The sequence below is a fragment of the Aedes albopictus genome, chromosome 2 (assembly GCF_035046485.1).
Source record: "Aedes albopictus strain Foshan chromosome 2, AalbF5, whole genome shotgun sequence".
Taxonomy (NCBI): Eukaryota; Metazoa; Arthropoda; class Insecta; order Diptera; family Culicidae; genus Aedes; species Aedes albopictus.
The window spans coordinates 39,827,753-39,849,585 of record NC_085137.1 but is presented as its reverse complement, the minus strand read 5'-3'; the positions used below and the strand labels follow the sequence as shown (position 1 = coordinate 39,849,585).

At 38.7% G+C, this 21,833-nt stretch overlaps 2 protein-coding genes and 1 pseudogene across 3 annotated transcripts in view; 2 read left to right on the top strand and 1 right to left on the bottom strand.

Moving 5' to 3' along the window:
• LOC109622949 (hypermethylated in cancer 2 protein-like) overlaps positions 1-21,833 on the top strand; it is a 301,534-nt gene that overhangs the window by 111,010 nt on the left and 168,691 nt on the right. The window lies entirely within an intron of this gene.
• LOC115265549 (zinc finger protein Xfin) lies at positions 2,514-16,164 on the bottom strand. Its single transcript, XM_029871136.2, has 10 exons — positions 15,867-16,164; positions 15,174-15,814; positions 14,605-15,102; positions 14,260-14,538; positions 14,013-14,159; positions 13,704-13,949; positions 13,430-13,639; positions 3,344-3,822; positions 2,940-3,159; positions 2,514-2,872 (listed from the first exon to the last, which is right to left on the bottom strand). Exons 1-10 carry the CDS (start codon positions 16,008-16,010, stop codon positions 2,632-2,634), a joined length of 3,105 nt encoding a protein of 1,034 aa, XP_029726996.1. The 5' UTR covers positions 16,011-16,164; the 3' UTR covers positions 2,514-2,631.
• LOC134288513 (NADH-ubiquinone oxidoreductase chain 6-like) lies at positions 20,589-21,791 on the top strand (annotated as a pseudogene). Its single transcript, XR_009997988.1, has 2 exons — positions 20,589-20,603; positions 20,789-21,791. The product of XR_009997988.1 is annotated as an NADH-ubiquinone oxidoreductase chain 6-like (transcript).

The window sequence follows — 21,833 nt, the reverse complement described above, 5'->3', positions numbered from 1 at the left end:
TTGTGAAGTATTCATAAATGAATAACAAAAAGAAATATTCTGGAAAACTGGAGAATGCTGTGCAGTAATTCCAAGAAGAGATATTCTTGAGATATGTATTCCTGGAAAAATGTCAAGAAATAATTCCTGAAGTGATTTCTAAAGGAACTCCTGAAAGAATCTTTGGAGGGATTTTTTAGGGACGCCGGAAAAAAAAAATCTGAAAGAAGCAACGAAGGAAGGTTTCTATAAATCTCTAGAGAAGTTTGCGATCCCACTCGTGGAGGAATATCTGAGGATCTTCCAGGAAGCCTCCTGGAGGAACTACTAGAAGAATCTATTGAACATTTTCTGGAGGAATTCCTGCAGAAACGCATGAAGGAATCCTTCGAGGAATTCCTGAAAAAAAAACCTCACAAAACTTGAACCATGACACTGGTTTAAAATGTTTTTTTTAGAATAAAATATCCTAAGAAAAGGCGTGCGACGTTGTGAATTTCTATCGCGAGGAATCCTTTTTAAATTTCCTGGTAAACGTCCTCGGGGATTTTCTCTATAATTTATAGCATAATTCTTGCAAGGATAGTTTTTATTGATATCTCTGATTTACATACTTTACACCTTTCACACAAAATAGATGAAAATTGTACTTAAGGCGAAACTGGAAGCATTTTCTCACTTTTTCGGTTTTTGATTTTTTATTAACCTTCCGTAACTCGCGCGGTTGACTACCTGCGGCAGCACCACACTAATGCTGAGTACAAAAAGCGAGATTTTTTCAACGTGTTGTACAAAATACAACAGCGCGATCGCTCGAGGGTTAAATAACGAAGCAAAACTTTCAAAATCGGTTTTCGTGCACATGTAGAGTATGGATCAAGGTATCTTCTGATTTTTTTTGAGGTTGAAAATGTTTTCCATTTTTGCAAAAACCATTTTTTTGTGAAGTTTTGTTCAAAAATGGTTTCTGCAAAAACGAAAACATTTTCCACCACAAAAAAAAATTCAGAAGATACCTTGATCCATACTCTACATATGCACGAAAACCGATTTCGAAAATTATTCGTTATTTAATAAAAAATCAAAAACCAAAAAGTGAGGAAATGCTTCCAGTTTCGCTCTAAGTTCAGGAAGCAAATTATTCTGCATTAACGTTTTTTAGGACTTCACTTAAAAAATAAGGTCACGCCGATTACGCCGCCGCCGCCGCCGCCGCCGAATAGGACGAACGGCGTGGCGCCGGCGTCACCGCCGCCGCTGCCTCAAATTACTATAAACGCCGCCGCCGGTGAAAATTGCTTCGGCGCACACGTCTAGTTGTTTAGTTGTCCAGTTTACTCGTAAAGCTACGGCGCGGGTTTTGGTTTTTCAGCATTGGCAGTAACACTAAACGGAGTTGCATACAGTTTATTTTCTGACTGAGAAACGATAAGCTTAAAACGTGCGTTATTACGAGTGGATCCGACATAAGCGTGGTTTAAAAAATATTCATACCCGGTATACAATTAAATTTAATACACAAACATACAATAAAATTATTGTATTCTTCCGACAGCCGGCTGGCGGAAGACTAAACCATATCAAGGGTTGCATAGCTCACATCATTTACCAATGTGAATCCAGATCTATGTAACTTTCTATCCCTTCCCTTCCTTTGTAACAAACTTCCTTCCTGTGACAACCGTGGGGATGCGGAGGTACACACGGTCTCTAGTAGCAACGGATGCCACACCAACATTCCTTCCCTTCCCCGATGACCGTAAGGACGTGGCCGGCGCCGGTACTGACAATATAAAGTTTTGAACCTTCAAAATTGCACATTGAGGATGGAAAGCTACACCCAGGCCCCATCCATTTGGTTCCCTGTGCAATGTTGACTGTTCTGGTCAGTAACGGAGTAGCAACTACGAATTGTACGGTCATCTCATGCTCATGCTCATGCTCATGAACAATATGTGGAAATGATAGTTTTTCGATCGCAAATTTATCTTCGCACGACAAAGTTCGCTTCCGCACGTATCAAATTGGCCAGCAGACTGAAATTTCGTAAACAAGCCCGTGGCGCCCCACCAAAAGCGGTGGCTTCAAGAACTAACGCTTTCTTCAGGGAGTTGGGTAATACAGTGAAGATTCCTATACTGCCCCTCTTCGCATGTCAGTCCCATGTTGTTTTTCAAAGTGCCTACGTTTTGCACTATAATTCCGAATGTTTTCCAAAAAGTGTTTTCATGTGGTGCATAAACTTTTCGTGGCACATTGAGCTGTGAAATGAGGCGAGAAAAACATCAAATTTATTTTAAATGGGCTCGTGAGAGACAAAAATATGATTCGCATTAGAAACAACATGGGACTGACATGCCAAAAGGGGCAGTATACAACGGATTCGTTCTTGACGGATTCCTTTAGTGCGGATTCCCTCTGTAAGGAATCTTGGCTGTATTTGGATATGATTAATTCGCCAACAGAATCATTCAAAAATTCATATTTACTGAGTGGAGTCTTCAAACTTGGCCATTTACATAAAAACCCGGTAGTATTTGTTTCATTCCGTATGTGTATGTAGTAATTACTGTAAATATATACCTATTTGTAAGAATTCATTTTTTTACCGTAAGTCTGATCATTCCAACTTTCGCACAGTATAACATACCTTTATCGTTTTCTCGATCTGGTTGGCTTTCGCCCCTCGTCTTCGACCCGCGATTCAATCTTTACCTCTTCTACCTCGATTGAATCCTGGACGTCCATCGATGATGACGATTCACCTACGTCTTCACCATGCATCCTCATGTGCTTATTGAACTGATGTTGCCGATCAAAAGAGCTGCTGCATTTCGTACACGCATACCGCTTCGTGTGGTTGGCAGTTTCGATGTGCTTTTTGAGACTCTCGCTGTAATCAGAAGGGGAGAATTTAGAATGGCAACGAAATTTTACCTAGACAAAACCTGCTCCCTTACAGTGAATCGAAAATCTGCGGACAGTTCATACAGACGTGAATCTTTTCGTGAACTTCCCTCTGATGAGATCTCATTCGCAGCCGGGATGGGTACACCTTGTGGCAAATGTTGCATTGCGATGGCATATTGCCGTGGATACGGGTGTAGTGATTCTTCAACAGCAACCGGCAGTAGTAGTACGCATCCTCGCAGCCCTTTTCGCACTTGTACGGTCGAACACCTGGGGGAAGAGAGATGGGAGATTTATAATGCGTAGCCAAATTTCTATTTAAAGGGGAGGGTACAAAGGAGATGTTCTATGCACAACCATTCTCATTGACTATACCAAAAAAAGACTCCAGGTTAAAAATTTTGAAAAAAAAAGAAGATATCCCATTTTTGATCGAGTTCAACATGATTCTAACCTGCGTGTCTATTCAAATGGCCTTCCATGAGCGACACCTGAATCGGCTGCTCGCAAACCGGACAATTCTGCGTCGGAATTGTTACGCAGCCCCTCTTCAATCGGCCTTCCGCGTCCTGCACCGTGCCGTAACGTACTTCCATGACCGCCGTTTTCCTGCTGCTTGCTTCCTTCATCCATTCCGAGTTCGTTTGAAGAAAATCTTCCACCTTGTCCTCGCTGCTGGGCAGTTTGTCAATATTGTTGGCATCCACGTCAATCACGGTGACAACAACGGTGGCATCATTTGTATCATCTTGCACTTCGTGAACTTCCTGAGCCTGCGAGTCGGCTAGGGCTTCGCGCATTTTCACTTTCCGTTCGTGCCACTGGAGATGTTCCACCAGTTTGGTTTTCGTGATGAACCGTCCGGCGCATATGTGGCATTGATGCATCTTTCTATTGTTGCTGTGGATCATGTAGTGCTTCCTCATATCGTAACTGTAGGGAAGATTGAAGATAATGATTAGTACAAAAATATTAAGCAATAAGTTTCGACACGATCATAAAATAGAGGTGGAACGCTAGATTTTTTTGAGCTCGTTTGGAAGTTGATTATCAATGATAACTTCTTGTCTCGATCAGCCTAGATAGCTATGCAGTGTCGGTAGCGGTTGCCTCAATTGTCTAAGAATAACACTACAGGACCCTCTCTTCTTGTGTTAAGATTTCACTAAACAGGTGACGTTTAATTCATGGTGTAATGTGGCACAAGTGGAGCCTGCGAAATATCAGGGCGTCCTCTACTGTATCACGCCCTTACTGCGCTAACCGGAGCAATGGCGCAGTGGACCTTGTGTTTCTCCGAGACGATCAGTTGCCCTTCTCTAGTCTCAAATTCTCGGCTGAATAAGGGCCGGATTATGCACAGGTTGTAGAGTATTTTCAATTTTCACCTTCCTATATGGCTTCGCATAATGCGATTTGCACAGTGTATTCTGTGCATCCTCGCCTTTGGCGTTTTTCAATCGATACCGATCTGGATTTATTGCTGCTGTTCTTTGTTGTGCTGTGATTGTTACGAGTTTAATCCTGCCTAGTTTTGATGGTGGCTACGGTTAGGATAGCTCAGATCAATCTTCAGCATAAAGGAACACCAACGATCAATCTTTTCAGACTTTTGCAAAATGGTACCACAGACAAACAGACATATTACTTAGAAGAAAATTGCTTTAAAAACAATGTTTGGCATCTCACTAGCACCCTCTATAATGCTCAATCCGAAGCATTCATTTGCAGGTGTTGTTTCCCTCGGCTCGATGTAACAATTTTGCAGGTGACGACTCCCCCGTGGCGTCAGCCATTCATAAAACATGAATGAAGGTTCATGATTGAGTCATTTTATGTAAACAATGATCGGCGACGCGTTCATTTCTCTCCGAAATTGGGAGGTGATGTAGGCACAGCAGCGCCACCATGGTACATGCGAGCACAGTCCGAACCACACGTTATTTTCAAAATTACCAGTTAAATCGTGCGATGATTTAGATTTGAGTAGTATGTCTGTTTGTCTGTGATGGTACTGCCCAAGTGGCCTTAGTCCAAGAACCTTACACACTCAATGCTGAATTGCCTGTTCAGCACTTTTTTGACGAAAATAGAACAGCAGAACTATTTCGGTAGCTTCGGTAATCGATTTTACTGAAGCTCAGTACACCAACTGTCAAAACCTGGTGCAAAAGGTAAACAATGAAATTTAGCTATATAGCTACGGCTGTTCTATTTTCGTCAAAAATTTACCGAACACGGCATTCCAAATTAAGTGTGTACCTTCGTAAAGGGAATTTATATCTAGGAAACCTTGTGATCCCGGTATTTGCTATTTTCAGTGAAAATGAAATGGCAAATTCACGTGTCATGCCTCGAGCCTATGTGCTTGTCAACAACGCAATTGTTGTTACAGTCGTCTCTGAATTAACCACCAGATATGTATGTGCACACTCAATCCTGAATTGCCTGTTCAGAACGTTTTTGACAAAAATAGAACAGCAGAACTATTTCAGTAGCTTCGGTAATCGATTTTACTGAGGCTTGGTAAACCAATTGTCAAAACCGGGTGCAAAGGTAAACAATGCAGTATAGCTGTATTCAGCTGTTCTATTTTCGTCAAAAATTTACCGAACACGGTATTCCAAGTTAAGTGAATGGTGTCACAATTGATGTATCTATTGGAAACCTCAACAGGAAATACGTCTATTGTTCACTTTATTTACCGTATGATGAACCATCCCTTACGGATGCTTTCAAAAAAGTCATAGCATACTGCTAATTGTTGGCACTGATGCTAATGTTCACCATATCATCTGGGGCAGCTTAGACATTGAGAGGTTCCAGTTAGATGGAGTACTTAAGTAGTACAGATCTTGGACTAATTAACATAGGTAACCACCCAACCTTCATGGTATCTGCCAGAGAGGAAGTGTTAGAGATAACGCTTTGGTCTAGTATAATTAGTCAAGTACTGACCAATTGGCATGTGTCAGATGAAGAATCTTTATCTGACCATCGCTACACCTTATTTGAACACTTAAATGTTACTTCGCAAACTTTGCGTTTCAGTAATCTCCGGTCAACCAACTGGGATATCTTTACTGATTTGGTTGCGGCCAAAATTTCATGGATACTCACCATCCGTTGACACTCCAAGCGATTTAGATGATGTCGTGATGCTACAACGACCTTCATCATGGAAGCTTTTGAAGAAGCTTGCCCTCCACGGTCTGTGAAGACCACAAGAGGAACTCCAGGGTGGAACTCTGATTTGGAGAAGCTCAGGAAACAATGTAGAAAGTGTTGGAACAGACGACGTTCGGTTGGTTCGGAGGCTTTCAGATCGACTCGCAAGGCCTACAAGAAAGCTCTCCGGTATGCTGAACGATCCGGCTGGAAAAACCTTTGTACGAAAGTTTCCAGTTTTTGAGTGAAGGCAATCGGTTGAACAAAATTCTTGCGAAATCGAAGAGTTTTAGAGCAAACGAGCTTCGTTTGCCAAATGGCGATTTCACTTCCTTTGATGAGGAAGTTGTGAAATGCTTATTCGCGGTACACACTTCCCCGGATGTGTGGATATTACATCTTCAGATAAACCTTATGTCTTTTCTTGTATTTATGACTCTCTGGCTTCGGCTCGGAGTATCATAACTTTAGAATCGATTGAATGGGCAATAAATAGCTTTGCTTCTTCAAATCTCCAGGGGTAGATGGGATTCATCTTATCTTGCTTCAGAAGGGATTTGATTATTTATGTTTTGAAAAAACTACTTGTTTGCAGTTTTGCTGCAGGGTATAGTATATTCCCTAATCCTGGCGGGATATTACTGTAAAGTTTATTCCGAAAGTGGGTCGTGCGTCGTATGAAGAAGCAAAGAGCTTCATACCTATCAGTTTGACCTCTTTTTTCTGAAATGCTTAGAACACATTGTCGATCATCACATCCGTGATGTTCATCTGGCCAATGTGCCTCTTCATGTGAACCAACATGCTTACCAATCTGGAAAGTCCACTGTGACTCTTTTACACCAAGTTGTTTACGATATCGAGAAGGCATTCGCTGAAAAGCAATCTTGTTTGGGTGTTTTCTCGACATTGCATCAAGCAGCGATAAGGAAATTGAGTGTTTGTGGATGCCCCCAAGGGGGAGTCTTGTTACAGCTTTTATGGAAAATCGTAGCAGCTTGTATGGCCTTCGGGCAATGCCGGCGAACGTTTGGTACAACTTGGGGTTTAAAATCCAAGTTTATCAAATGGATATACACAACTGTTGTTCCAGATGTCTTGCAAGATGTCTTGTGTGGAGGCAAAAGAGCGAAGTGAGAACGATCTAATCCAAATTAGGCCATCTCCAAAGGATGTGCTTAATGGCGATGTCCGGAGCGTGCTCTTCAACTCCCACGGCAGCGCTCGAAGGTCTCTTTGACTTTTCCCCACTACACATTAATTTTAAACAAGAAGCACTTTCTTGCACGTATCACCTATCGGTACTCGGTCTACTAGAGGAAACTCCTGTTAATCGCAGATCAATACACACCTGTTGTTTCCAGTTTTGGTGAATTGGGACCAAGCTGTCATTGCTCCAAGTGATCTTACAATTGCCTGTAATTTCCCATCTTCTCCATCTCTCCATGAAAATCGCTTCCCGGGAAGAGTGAACATCCGATTATCTGGAGAGAACTACTTCAGACCGCATCGTATGTTACACTGATGGCTTCTCGAGCTGGTGCTGGTGTCTACTCTTGTGAGCTAAGGCTACAACGGTATTACTGCAATCCGCACTTCAGCAACACGTAATGGACACAGTAACATACTTCTGTTCAGATAGCAAAGCTGCTATTGAAGCATTTGCTTCGGTCAACTCTAGGTAGAGTTTGTTATCATGGCGAATATTCAGCAAGCTGTTTTATTTGTATGTGATAGCTGTGAATCCGATTATGGAACTTCACATCATTTGATATGTAACTGTCCAATTTTTGCGCAACTGCGTTTCCGAGTACTCGGTTGTAGGAAAGAGTGGTTATTACAGTGCCCTTTTCAGGGCGCTGTCTTAACCCATTGCTGTAGGCTCTTTTCATATTTCCCTACTTGTCCATATCCCCATCCGTATCCTTATTTTCTTCCCTGTCCCTCAGGTAGACGATGAAATAGGCTTTTATTATGGCGATGGCATAAATGTCCCAAAATGAAGGATAATGTGCCTCTATAGTCGGCTTTCTGATAAATGCAGAAACCCCAGGAGGAATCAATTACAAAATCCTACGGGTAATCTCTGATGAAGTCTCTAGACAACTCGGACGGAATCATTAAGAAATCCGGGAAAAATCCAAAAAAAAATCCTTGAACGAATGCCGGAAGAAGTCCCGGAGAGAATCATAAAGGAATCCTGAAAAAAAAAATCCGTATAAAATACCGGCAAATATTCCTGAAGAAATTCCGGGAGAAATTGATGGGTGGAATCAATGGAAGAATCCCAGGAAGTTGTATAGAAATATCCTTGAGGAATTCTTGAAAGAATCTTAACCCATTAACGCCCAGCGATCTCTTTAGATAATAGTAGATTTAGACCTATAGAGCATTACCGTGCGTAGAGAAATGAGGCATGTTGGAGGACTAGTGCCTTCAGCAAAGTTGTTGAGGAGATCATACATAATTGCTCCAGTAGGCGACTTTTGTGATCTTAAACCTTTTTGCTTTGATAGACTTTGTGTTAACAGCTATTGCGTAGTTTTGCAATGCGTAGTGTACCTAGCATAAGTTGAATTGAAACCATTCTTGGGTTAACCTTTTTTGGGGACGGATGGGTCATACACTACCCGTCATAAGTACGGACTCACAAAAAGTATTGCAACAATATTGCATCACCCTGACTCACCTCGATATCTCTAAAACCAGAACACCTACATTAATGCCGCCTTCAGAAAAGTTGTTGCTTTTGATCTTCTGAATAACTTTCCTGAAGACAGAATCTTTGTAAGTCCTCAGGTTTTGGAGATATCGAGGTGAGTCAGAGTGATGCAATATTGTTGCAATACTTTTTGTGAGTCCGTACTTATGACGGGTAGTGTATGTGCCCAGCCAAGAAAATCGACCACCACGAACGTGTTCTAGACCAGCTAGGATGCATCCAGAAAGGTGAAAATTCTGTATCCAAAGGGTTAAGTGCGGAGCCTCCGGCAAAGTTGATCAGGACATCAAACGTTATGCGATAGTGAACTTGTTGATGCTAGGTTCTTCCGATAGATAATGCTAGTGTGTTTCAGAAAATCTAAACTGCTGTATCTCGAGAATCAGATCACTTAGAAGAATTTCGTCTTGAACAGAGTTGTTCAAGACATCAAGAACTATTCGATAGATATCGTGGTAGTTGATTCCAGGGTTATCCGCTAGGTAGCGCTACTGTGTTTTCGAAATTCTAAACTGCTGTATCTTGAGAAGACATAGACCACATAAAAGAATTTAGTCTTCGGCAAATTTGATCAGGACATCAAGAGCTATCCGATAGTAAACTAGTTGATACTAGGTTTAACCGCTAGGTGATGCTAGTGAGTCTAAAAAACCTATGCTGTACCTCGAGAATCGGACCACATAGAAGAGTTACGTCTTTGACAAAGTTGATCAGAACTTCAAGAGCTGTCTAATCCACTTATCCGCGAGTGGTAATGGCGGCGGCGGGCACAAATAATCGATTCGATTTTTGGCTTTTCTTGGGGATCGCAACAGGTTGGCGCCACCAAACGGTGGATGAAGTGTTGAGGAGGATAATGAAACTGTTTTGACTTTCTCCCAAGAAACGTCAAAATCCGAACCGGTTGGATACGCCCGCCGCCGCTATTACCGCTCGCGAATAAGTGGATAGTGAACTAGTTGATTCTTGGTAATCCGCTAAGTTGCGCTAGTAAGTTTTAGAAATTCTAAACTGCTGTATCTCTAGAATCAGACCACATAGAAGTTCGTTTTAGGCAAAATTGATCAGGACATCAAGAACTATCCGATAGTGAACTAATTGATTCTAGGTTTATCCGCTAGGTGATGCTAGTGAGTCTAAAGAAATCTAAGAATCTGCACTTCGAGAACCACTTCAACTTCAAAACTTAAAACTTTTTAAACTTGATTGACCGCCCGCAGTTGCTACTCCAGATCAGCTACACTCACACAAGGAACCAATGAGATAGCTGCTTGGGACTGGCAGGCATCTTAAGTGTGTGCCTTGTATTTTTAGGCTATAATGGCGCCTGCAGCGTCAGGTTGCAGGTCAATGTGGGGAAGGGGAGGGAAGCGATGATTGTAATTGCTTGTTGTCAACAGGCCGTAGAGTTCTCTGCACGTGCACAAGCTCATGCGAATGTCGGTGTGTTGATGGGAAATGTTTTTATTTTTGGCACGGGGTTCATGCATTGGTCCATGGATGCCAGCCGTAAAAGTGATAGATTGTGTGAAGATTACTGTGAAGCGGCACAGTTCGCTTGGTTGCATTAACTTGTAGACGTTATATGATAGATTGACGCTGTTTTTACCCTTCTTACACCCATAAGAAGGGTATACATATCGCTCGAAAAACCGACTTTCGATCCGAGGCCCGGAGGGCCGAGTCTCATATACCAATGAACCCAGCTCGACAAACTGAGCAAATGTCTGTATGTGTGTGTGTGTGTGTGTGTGTGTGTGTATGTATGTGCGTTACAAAAAAAAGTCACGCACGTTTCTCAGCCGTCTGTCAACCGATTTGAGTTCTCTTGGAAGCAAATGAAAGCTACTACATCCTAGTAGAACGCTATTGATTTTTTTTTTCGATTGGACGTTTGGTTACCGAGATATCTTTCGAAGAGTACTTAGGATTTAAACAACTATACCTTTTGAAATTTTTGACCAAGTGTATCATAATAAATATTCTGGCCGTCTGTCAACCGATTTCGGTTATCCTGGCATCAAATGAAAGCTACAACATTCTAGTAGAACCCTATACAATTTCATTAGGATTGGACATTTGGTTACCGAGATATCTTTCAAAGAGTACTTGGGAGTAAGGTTAACTTTTTGAGAGATTTTAGACCAAGGATACCATAATAAATATCTCAGCTGTGTGTCAACCGATTTGGGTTCTCTAAGCACCAAATGAAAGCTACAAAATCCTTGTATAAGGCCCTGAAATTTTATTTCGATTCGACATTTGATTACTGAGATATTTTACGAAGAGTATTTCAATAAATTCTTTTTTATTAATCTGTTCACTCACTTGTTATCTTGCATTAGTTTTTGACCAGTCTATGGAAAATTATTTTTCAATAAATAATGCTGACAAAGTGTATTGTTGTTTTCAATAAAATTATAAATAACAAATTACAAATACACAGGAATTTTATGAAAAATAACAATATGTTAAATGAAAGCTTTGAATTTATATATTGTGGGAAAAATGCAAGAACCGGACAGCGAAAATAACTAGCTAATGCCAAAACTGATTAACTTAGTAGATATATCATTTTTGTCCTTTTTGCACCATAACCATGAATACCAAGTACTTCGGAGCTAATTTAATCGACTGATTAAGAGATATTAGACAAAGTATATCTCGCTGATTTTCTTATCCATTTGTTAATCGATTCAAGATCTTTTGGCAGTTAACAAAAGATACAATATTCCAGAATATGTAAGCTATTTTTTAAAAATTTCACACAAGATTCTAGAAGGTGTCTGGCATTTCTGGTAGTTTAGTCCATGATCCATGATGCTATTTTGGAAACCAAACCACTAGATGCCAAATCCACAATATTTTCTAGAACTTTTGGTCAATCAATCAAAATAAATTTGTTAAATACGAATAATACAACAATATTTTTTATAAGTGTAAGAAGGGTTCTGTTCACCATTGGTGGATTAAATCGGGTTTTTTAATCGTTCCTGGTTCTAGCGATCGCTACGAACATACGAATATACATGAGATGTATATGTAGGAAAGAGAGAGAGAGTAGATAGAAAGATACAAAGTAGGAGGAAGGGGACGAGCCAGGGATTGAACCCAGGAGCTTCTGCTTATGAATCAGAAGCGATAGCCATTAGACCACCAAGCTCGTCCTTCTACCGTAGACAGAGAAGAAAGTGAAAGCAGCACATACCAGTTAGATATAGTTATGCACAGCAGAATTATAATATACCTAATAAATTAAGGCGCTATAGAGAGTTTAACCCTCTAATACCCAAATTTTTGATTTTGATCTAAATATCATTTTTCGTCATCTAAAATCGATTTAAACTTGTTTTGGAAGATGATTCTTTTTAATTCTCGATTTCGTGAATTTCAGTTTTTGATTTTTCTAATTTTTATTTTTGAACATCCCCACACTTTTATATTTTTCCTGGAAGCCTATTTGGGGTACGGATTTTTTGGGATGAAAACATTTTGAGATTTTATGATTATTGTTGAAATATTTTTATTTTTATTTTTTTTCATATAAAATTTTATTTTCCGTGTTATTTTAAGGAAAATAATTTTAGAGTGTATTCGATCCCCTTAAACTATTAAACAAGGATAGAAGGGTTTGGGAAAAATTTAAAATATGTTAATTGTAGCGATTCAATACAAAATAAACAATGACTTCTAAAAGGTGATCAAAACATCAATTTTTCAATGATTTTTGAAAAATGTAAATACGTCTTAAAATACACCAAAAAACATTTTGAGATATACAAAACAGTCCTAAATATCAGCCAAAAATATAAAAATTTTGATTTCCCTCGAAACAAAAGTTACAAAAATACTCAAACTATACCCCGTCTAAAGGCGGGGTTGGGTATTAGAGGGTTAACTGCAGCTGTCTATTGTGATCGCTCACGTAGTGCCCAAGTGAACAATAGAGCTGTAAATTAGGTTAAGCGTTAAGCAATTAAGATTAAAAAAAAACTCTGAAGGAATCCCTGAAAGATCCAGGAGATTTCCTCGAAGGAATTCCTAATCGAATCAATGAATCTCGAAAATAATACCTCAAAGAATATTTACCGAAAGGAATCCCGAGCAGCGAATCGTTGAATTAATCCTTGAATAAATCTCGAGAGGAACCTCTAAAGAGCATCTGGGTAAAATCAATTAAGAAATCCCGAAAGGAAACAAAGAAAAAATCCCCGAAAAAAAAATCCTGCAAGAAGCTCGGAGGAAATCTCTAAAGGAATCCCGGGAGAAAACACTGGAAGAATCCTGGAATAATCCGTGAACGATTCCCGTGAGGAATCCCAGAGAAATGTAGGTAACTGAAGGTAACACGGGGAAAATCCTGGAAGAACCAATAAATGAATCAATAGAAAGATAAAGAAATCCTGGGAGGAATCCCGAAAAATATACATGAAGGAATTCCTGGGTGGAATCAATGAAAAAGGAATCTCAGGAACAATTTTTTAAGGAAACCGGAAAAATAGATCAATGGAGAAATTCCAGAAAAAAAAAACGTAAGCAATCACGCGTTAATAGGATCGAAACTTGTGATTATAGAAAAGCTTTCAAATTCCAGTATTTATCATATTTTATGATCGTCCCCCACACATGCCTAAACTATAAGCGCCTTACCTTGTCGTGAACTTCTTCTTGCAGTGATCGTACGAGCAGATGTATCTCCTGGTGCCGTGCACCATTTTGATATGCGATGCCAGCGTAAACTTCGATCCCAACACCCGGTGGCAGATGTCGCAAGCAAACTGACCGTCCTCGTTGCGGAGGGTCTCATTTTTGTACCGAGCCGTATTGTCGTGGCTCTTGATGTGCATGTACAAATCTTGGCTGGAATGACAAAAAAAAAAGAGGTCATTGTGACTTTTTTCTAGATTGCGGAATCTACGCTTACCGTGTAACGAAAGGTTTACCGCAAATCGGGCAGGTGTATTTCCTCGGCTTGTGGACCCTCTTCCGGTGGTCGAACAGCTGCCTCCTGGTATGGACCAACTTGTGACACTGCATACACTGGAACATTTCGAAGCTCTTGCTGCCTTGTGTCACGGTCACCATCTTGGATTTGCAACGTTCTCTTTCGAGGCTGTATTTAACTTCCTCTTCCTTGGTGTGTGTTGCTCTATGAGTTTCCATGTCACGCCTGCGAAAACATACAAAGTTATAGTAATATGGTGTCGAGATGAGTTTCTTACAGAATGCTTACATTTGAACAAACGACGCTTTACATATGTTACACACATGGACCCTGGGTCCATGAACCGGTTCGTCGAAAACTTCTTCTCTCTCGGGCCGTTGGTAAATGGTTAACAGAGTCTCCTTGTGGATCAACATGTGCTTTATCATACTTTCCCTGAAATTGGATAATAGTTGTAAATTGATTAAAGGATTCTATTAGGCCAATAACTTCGACAAGGATGTCACAAGAAACGTGAAAGACCTCTCATGCTTACCGAATATGGAAAACTCTGCCACAAATAGGGCACGTGTACTGTTTCGAGGTGTGGGTGATTCGCTTGTGGGTCTGTAGCCGTCTCGCGGTAGCGTACCTTTTGTGGCAAATATTACATTCGAATTTGTCCTCCTCATTGTCTTCTGCCTCGGCAAACGAATCGGTTTCCGGGAGCACAATCACTTCCTTCGGTTCCGTCGCCGTCGAAACGGGAAGCACGAAACGAGATCGTCGGTTTTGCTGCCTTCTGTGGCACCGCTGATGTACTGCCAGACGGCCGCTGAAATTATCGAGAAATTCAGTGAAATTCTGGAAAATATCTCGAACAACTATATATTTTTCATACGGTGAGATGTAACCCTTGCCACAAACGGAGCAAATGTGACTCTTCGGGCTGTGGACGAACCACTTGTGACCGTGGTACTGCTTCTTATTCTGGAACTTTTTCCCGCACAGATTGCATTCGACGCCTTTCGGATTGGACGTAGTTTTCGGTTCTTTTTTCTTTACTGGGGCACTTTCGGTGTCTTCTGTCGAATTTTCAGCTGTTTCGGCGCCAGACTGGTCGTCTACTTCGAGAACAGGTTCATGGTCCATTTCCACATCTTCAATCATGAGTTCTTCTACTTTAATCGCTGCAACGATCACATTTGGAACTATCGCAGTTTCTAAGTCTGCTGCTATTGGTTCCGTAACGATGTCTTCGTCGATTTCCAGCACTTCATACTCTGAATCATTTACATCCGGTGAATCGACGATTTCAATAGGAGCATCGGCTGCTTCAGTTTCGGCTGGAAGCTCATTTCTTTTCCTGTGTGTTTCCATATGTTGCTTCAAACGTACGCTGAAAAAATCGATGACACCGTTAAATTGCGCCGATGGAGCTACATATTTTGAACATTTTTAGATACTTACGGTCTATGAAATGCCTTGTTACACAAGGAACACGGATATCGCTTGGTGTGGTTCGACCGGTGATTCGACAGTTGCTTCTTGGTTTGCCATACTTTGTCACACATATCGCACTGATATTTGATCGGTTTCTGCAGAATCTGAATGGCTATTTTTGGACCTGGCGGCATATTGGAAGCTCTTGTGTTGTGGACATTTGCTGGAGCTGCACTCCCCACTGGTGGATTTCTAGCCACGTCTTCTGCATCAGTCCACGCTTCCGGGACATTTGGAACCGCAATTGAAGACGTGTCAGCTCCCCATTCGGATTCCTGCTGGACAACGGAATCGCCCGCAGATGCCTCCCATTCTGGCTGATTTTCCGGAAGTTCACCTTCCGGCGGAAGCAACTCGGCATGATTGGCGGTGGCAGCAGCAGGCACTTGTTCCCAGTCCACCGTAAGGTTCTCCGTACCCAACTGAGGTGCATCGTTTTCCGGTTCAGTGGCAATCAGCTCCAACGCCTTTTCGTTGAGAATCGCCGTCATTTCCCCCTGCAGTACGTCTTGCACTTCCACGCACTGCAGCTGGAAGTTCCGGAACTCGGTCAACCGTGTCCGGCAGCAGAAGCAGATCGATTTGGTGATTTTGTCATCCATGCACACCTGAAAAATGTTGACTCAATGATAAGGTACTTAAGCGCTTGCATCATCTTACCATTATCGACAGGAAATCCGAAATCCATTCGTGGAGATCGTCCTGGGCGAAAATATCCTCGAGAGATTCATCACCCAAACAGAGACGGCAAAGCTGCTGTAGGGTTCGCGGAATGTCCGCCCCTTCTTCGTCGGCAATGTCCATGGTGGGGGAATCACGCGAAGATCGCAGAACCGCACTTATTTAACACGTTGAAGTAACGAAAACTGTTCCTAAATCAACAAATTTTATTAAATTTTTGTGAAAAATAACTGGACTTGCTCTTGCACTCTTTCACTGATGCACTCCGCGATGACGATGAATTTGAGTGACTGACGTTTCAAAATGACAAAAGCGACAAAAGCTAATTTACGGGAGATTGGGGCCGCAGCAAGATCTTTCACTTGCATTGAATCGGATTGGAATTTTTTAATTTTGTTATCATAGCTGTGAAAAACAGTTAAATAACACTTTTCTTGATATTTTTATCATTTTTTCACTACCCAGCATTAAATAGTCCTTCTTAAATTTTAATTTAGGCAACGACGTACGAAAGTTATAGAAATGTTCTACTGAGCTCCGTCTCACCCTATTTTGTGTTCATTCGCTAGATGCCTGAGCCGAGTAAGCTCAGTCAATGTTCATTTTCGGTTAGGCCATCTCCACCACCCAAACAATTTTCGAGATATATTTACGAGTTTTTTCGTTCCTTTTTTACCCTTCTTACACCCATAAGAAGGGTATAAATACCGCTTGGAAAACCGACTTTCGATCCGAGGCCCGCAGGGCCGAGTCACATATACCAATCAACTCAGCTCGACGAATTGAGCAAATGTCTGTATGTGCGTGTGTGTGTATGTGTGTGTGTATGTGTGTGTGTATGTATGTTACAAAAAAATGTCACTCACGGTTCTCAGCCGTCTGTTGACCGATTTGAGTTCTCTTGGAAGCAAATGAAAGCTACTACATCCTAGTAGAACGCTATTGAATTTTATTTTGATTGGACGTTCGGTTACCGAGATATCTTTCAAAGAGTGCTAGGGAGTAGTACAACTTAATTATTTTAGATATTTTTGACAAAGTGTATCACCATAAATTTCTCAGCCGTCTATCAACCGATTTGGGTTCTTAAGGCCCCAAACGAAAGCTACTACATCCTAGTAGAACGCTATTGATTTTTTTTTGATTGGACGTTCGATTACCGAGATATCTTTCAAAGAGTGCTAGGGAGTAGTACAACTTAATTATTTTAGATATTTTTGACAAAGTGTATCACCATAAATTTCTCAGCCGTCTATCAACCGATTTGGGTTCTTAAGGCCCCAAACGAAAGCTACTACATCCTAGTAGAACGCTATTGATTTTTTTTTTTTGATTGGACGTTCGGTTACCGAGATATCTTTCAAAGAGTGCTAGGGAGTAGTACAACTTAATTATTTTAGATATTTTTGACAAACTGTATCACCATAAATTTCTCAGCCGTCTATCAACCGATTTGGGTTCTTAAGGCCCCAAACGAAAGCTACTACATCCTAGTAGAACGCTATTGATTTTTTTTTGATTGGACGTTCGGTTACCGCGATATCTTTCAAAGAGTGCTAGGGAGTAGTACAACTTAATTATTTTAGATATTTTTGACAAAGTGTATCACCATAAATTTCTCAGCCGTCTATCAACCGATTCGGGTTCTTAAGGCCCAAAACGAAAGCTACTGCACCCTAGAAGAACGCTTTTGAATTTCATTCCGATTGGACATTTTGTAACCGAGATATCTTTCGGGGAGTACTTTGGAGTAATACAACTTAACTTTTTAAGAGGTCTTTGACAAAATGCTTCATAATAAATGAATCAGCCGTGTGTCAATCGATTTGAGTTCTCTCAGCATCAAATGAAAGCTACAGCATCCAAGTAGTATGCTATTAAATTGCATGCCGTTTGGACATTTTGTTTCCGAGATATCTTTCCACGAGTACTAAGGAGTAATGAAATTTACGCTTTTGAGAGATTTTTGATAAAATGTATCATAATACATTTCTCAGCCGTTTGTCAACAGATTTTTTATGATCATATTTGGTTACACAAGTTAGTTATACATGAAAATCAATTGCATCAAATACATAAAAGCTACTATCTCTTTGTAATATTTGAGCTTAATAAACAGTAGCAAAAATATCACGGAATGTATGTAAGAAAAGTCTTTTTTTACCCTTCTTACACCCATAAGAAGGGTATAAATACCGCTTGGAAAACCGACTTTCGATCCGAGGCCCGCAGGGCCGAGTCACATATACCAATCAACTCAGCTCGACGAATTGAGCAAATGTCTGTATGTGCGTGTGTGTGTGTATGTGTGTGTATGTGTGTGTGTATGTATGTTACAAAAAAATGTCACTCACGGTTCTCAGCCGTCTGTTGACCGATTTGAGTTCTCTTGGAAGCAAATGAAAGCTACTACATCCTAGTAGAACGCTATTGATTGGACGTTCGGTTACCGCGATATCTTTCAAAGAGTGCTAGGGAGTAGTACAACTTAATTATTTTAGATATTTTTGACAAAGTGTATCACCATAAATTTCTCAGCCGTCTATCAACCGATTTGGGTTCTTAAGGCCCCAAACGAAAGCTACTACATCCTAGTAGAACGCTATTGAATTTTTTTTTTGATTGGACGTTCGGTTACCGAGATATCTTTCAAAGAGTGCTAGGGAGTAGTACAACTTAATTATTTTAGATATTTTTGACAAAGTGTATCACCATAAATTTCTCAGCCGTCTATCAACCGATTTGGGTTCTTAAGGCCCCAAACGAAAGCTACTACATCCTAGTAGAATGCTATTGAATTTTTTTTTTGATTGGACGTTCGGTTACCGCGATATCTTTCAAAGAGTGCTAGGGAGTAGTACAACTTAATTATTTTAGATATTTTTGACAAAGTGTATCACCATAAATTTCTCAGCCATCTATCAACCGATTTGGGTTCTTAAGGCCCGAAACGAAAGCTACTGCACCCTAGAAGAACGCTTTTGAATTTCATTCCGATTGGACATTTTGTAAGCGAGATATCTTTCGGGGAGTACTTTGGAGTAATACAACTTAACTTTTTAAGAGGTCTTTGACAAAATGCTTCATAATAAATGAATCAGCCGTGTGTCAATCGATTTGAGTTCTCTCAGCATCAAATGAAAGCTACAGCATCCAAGTAGTATGCTATTAAATTGCATGCCGTTTGGACATTTTGTTTCCGAGATATCTTTCCACGAGTACTAAGGAGTAATGAAATTTACGCTTTTGAGAGATTTTTGATAAAATGTATCATAATACATTTCTCAGCCGTTTGTCAACAGATTTTTTATGATCATATTTGGTTACACAAGTTAGTTATACATGAAAATGCAATTGCATCAAATACATAAAAGCTACTATCTCTTTGTAATATTTGAGCTTAATAAACAGTAGCAAAAATATCACGGAATGTATGTAAGAAAAGTCTTTTTTTACCTGTTCCCGAGAGGGAAACCAGATTTTTATAGCAGCTCAGGTTTTTTGAAGCAACGCTTAAACTGTGAAATTTATTAACAAAAAAATCAATTAGCACAATTAACAACACAAACTTAATTACTAATCACTTACAATTAAGTGGTTTCCTCTGCCACGACTTATTTTTAAACTTTCAAATCAAGGGTGGTTTAATACGGGTGCAGTTACCCTAAATCGGTAGCTTTTGCGCGGGTGCTATTTTTGGGACACAAATGTTCATGATTACTATTCGAATCTAGACCAATTCCTTCTTTTTGTGTCTACTTACATTACACTCCACTGGCACGATATGTTTCTTTGGTAGCTTTCCCTGTTTCAGGACTACCCGGTACCGGTATTTGCTCAGCTACGGGGAAATATGCAGGTAAGTATTTGAAATCGTTCAGCTAACCATTTACCTTTCTTTTCAGGTTGTAACTTACGGATTTTCTATTAATTCACACCGCACTCTAAACTTCTACTCGAACACCCACAAGTTAATTAAACTAATTTTGTGTGAATTACCAAAACACTTGCAGAACTGCTTTCTTGGCTACTCTTAACGATGGCGAAATTCTGTTATTGTTATTGCTTTCCCCTACCATATCACGCATCTCATGTCCCTCATTTCACCTACCACTACTAGCGCGCGAGAACTGTCATGCTGTAGTTATGTTGCGGCTAGACTGGTTCAATTTTAGACCGGCCCAGAAAACTTACTTTGTGCGGCGTCGCAACAATAATAAAAAAATAATTATAAATAAAAATAAATTAATATAATTATTATAACGAATTACTCCTTCTCTAGCTATTAAAATTAAACCACAAATTCAAAATCTTAATAAAATTAAACCATAAGAAATTATATCTAAACCAAAATAATAAGAAATATTACAAAAATAATATAAGGATCTAATTTTAATTATAAATAAACTTGTTGCTAAAAAAATTAAATTCTGAACCATTCAATAAATATTTTTTTTAAAAAGTAAAAAAAATATAAATATAAGTATAAAAATAAATTTTAACATTGTAAAATAGAAAAACTTTGAAAATAATCATTACCATGAGTCCGAATTATTGATACTAAAATAGACAACCCTAATACCCCTTCACATACACAAAAAGTTAAAAAAAATATACTAAAATAACTCTCATAATTTATAAAATTTAAATATAAAAATAATAATATAAATAATATTAATACTATAAATTCTAATCTTAATAATGTACAAAGAAGATGTTTTCGTCTAGAAATAAAAACAATACACCCAAAAATAAATATAATAATTATTAAATAATATATATATAAATTTATCATTAGTTTTAATAGTTTAAAAAAAACATTAGTCTTGTAAACTAAAAATAAAAATTATTTTTTTAAAACTTCAAGAAAAAAGATTCTTCCTTTTCATTAACTCCCAAAGTTAATATTTTATTATAAACTATTTCTTGATATTATAATATTAATTATATTAATCAGTTTTATTATTAGTTTTATTTTTATACAAATAAAACATCCCCTTGCTATAGGTCTAATATTATTAATTCAAACATTTTTAACTTCTTTATTAACAGGAATACTTATAAAAACTTTTTGATTTTCATACGTGCTATTTTTAATTTTTATAGGAGGAATATTAGTTTTATTTATTTATGTAACATCCCTTTCATCTAATGAAATGTTTTCTTTATCAATAAAATTAACATTTATTAGCATTTTCATAATTATATTATTCTTAATATTTTATTTATTTTTTGATAAATTAATTATTGAACCTTTCATTAATAATAATGAAATAATTAAATTATCTTTAATAAATAATTTTTTAATAGAAGACACGATTTCATTAAATAAAATATATAATTTTCCAACTAATTTAATTACTTTATTATTGATTAATTATTTATTTTTAACTTTATTAGTAACAGTAAAAATTACAAAAAAAAAATTATGGCCCATTACGACCAATAAATTAATGACTAAATCATTACGAAAAACTCACCCTTTATTAAAAATAGCTAACAATGCTTTAGTAGATTTACCTGCTCCTTCTAATATTTCAGCCTGATGAAATTTTGGATCATTACTGGGATTATGTTTAATTATTCAAATTTTAACAGGATTATTTTTAGCAATACATTATACAGCAGATATTGAAACTGCTTTTAATAGAGTAAATCATATTTATCGAGATGTAAATAATGGTTGATTTTTACGAATTTGCCATGCTAATGGAGCTTCTTTTTTTTTTGCTTGTTTATTTATTCATGTAGGTCGAGGAATTTACTATAACTCTTATTTATTTGTTCCAACATGAATAATTGGAGTAATTATCTTATTTATAGTAATAGCAACAGGATTTTTAGGATATGTTTTACCTTGAGGTCAAATATCTTTTTGAGGTGCTACTGTAATTACTAATCTTTTATCAGCTATTCCATATTTAGGAACAGATTTAGTACAATGAA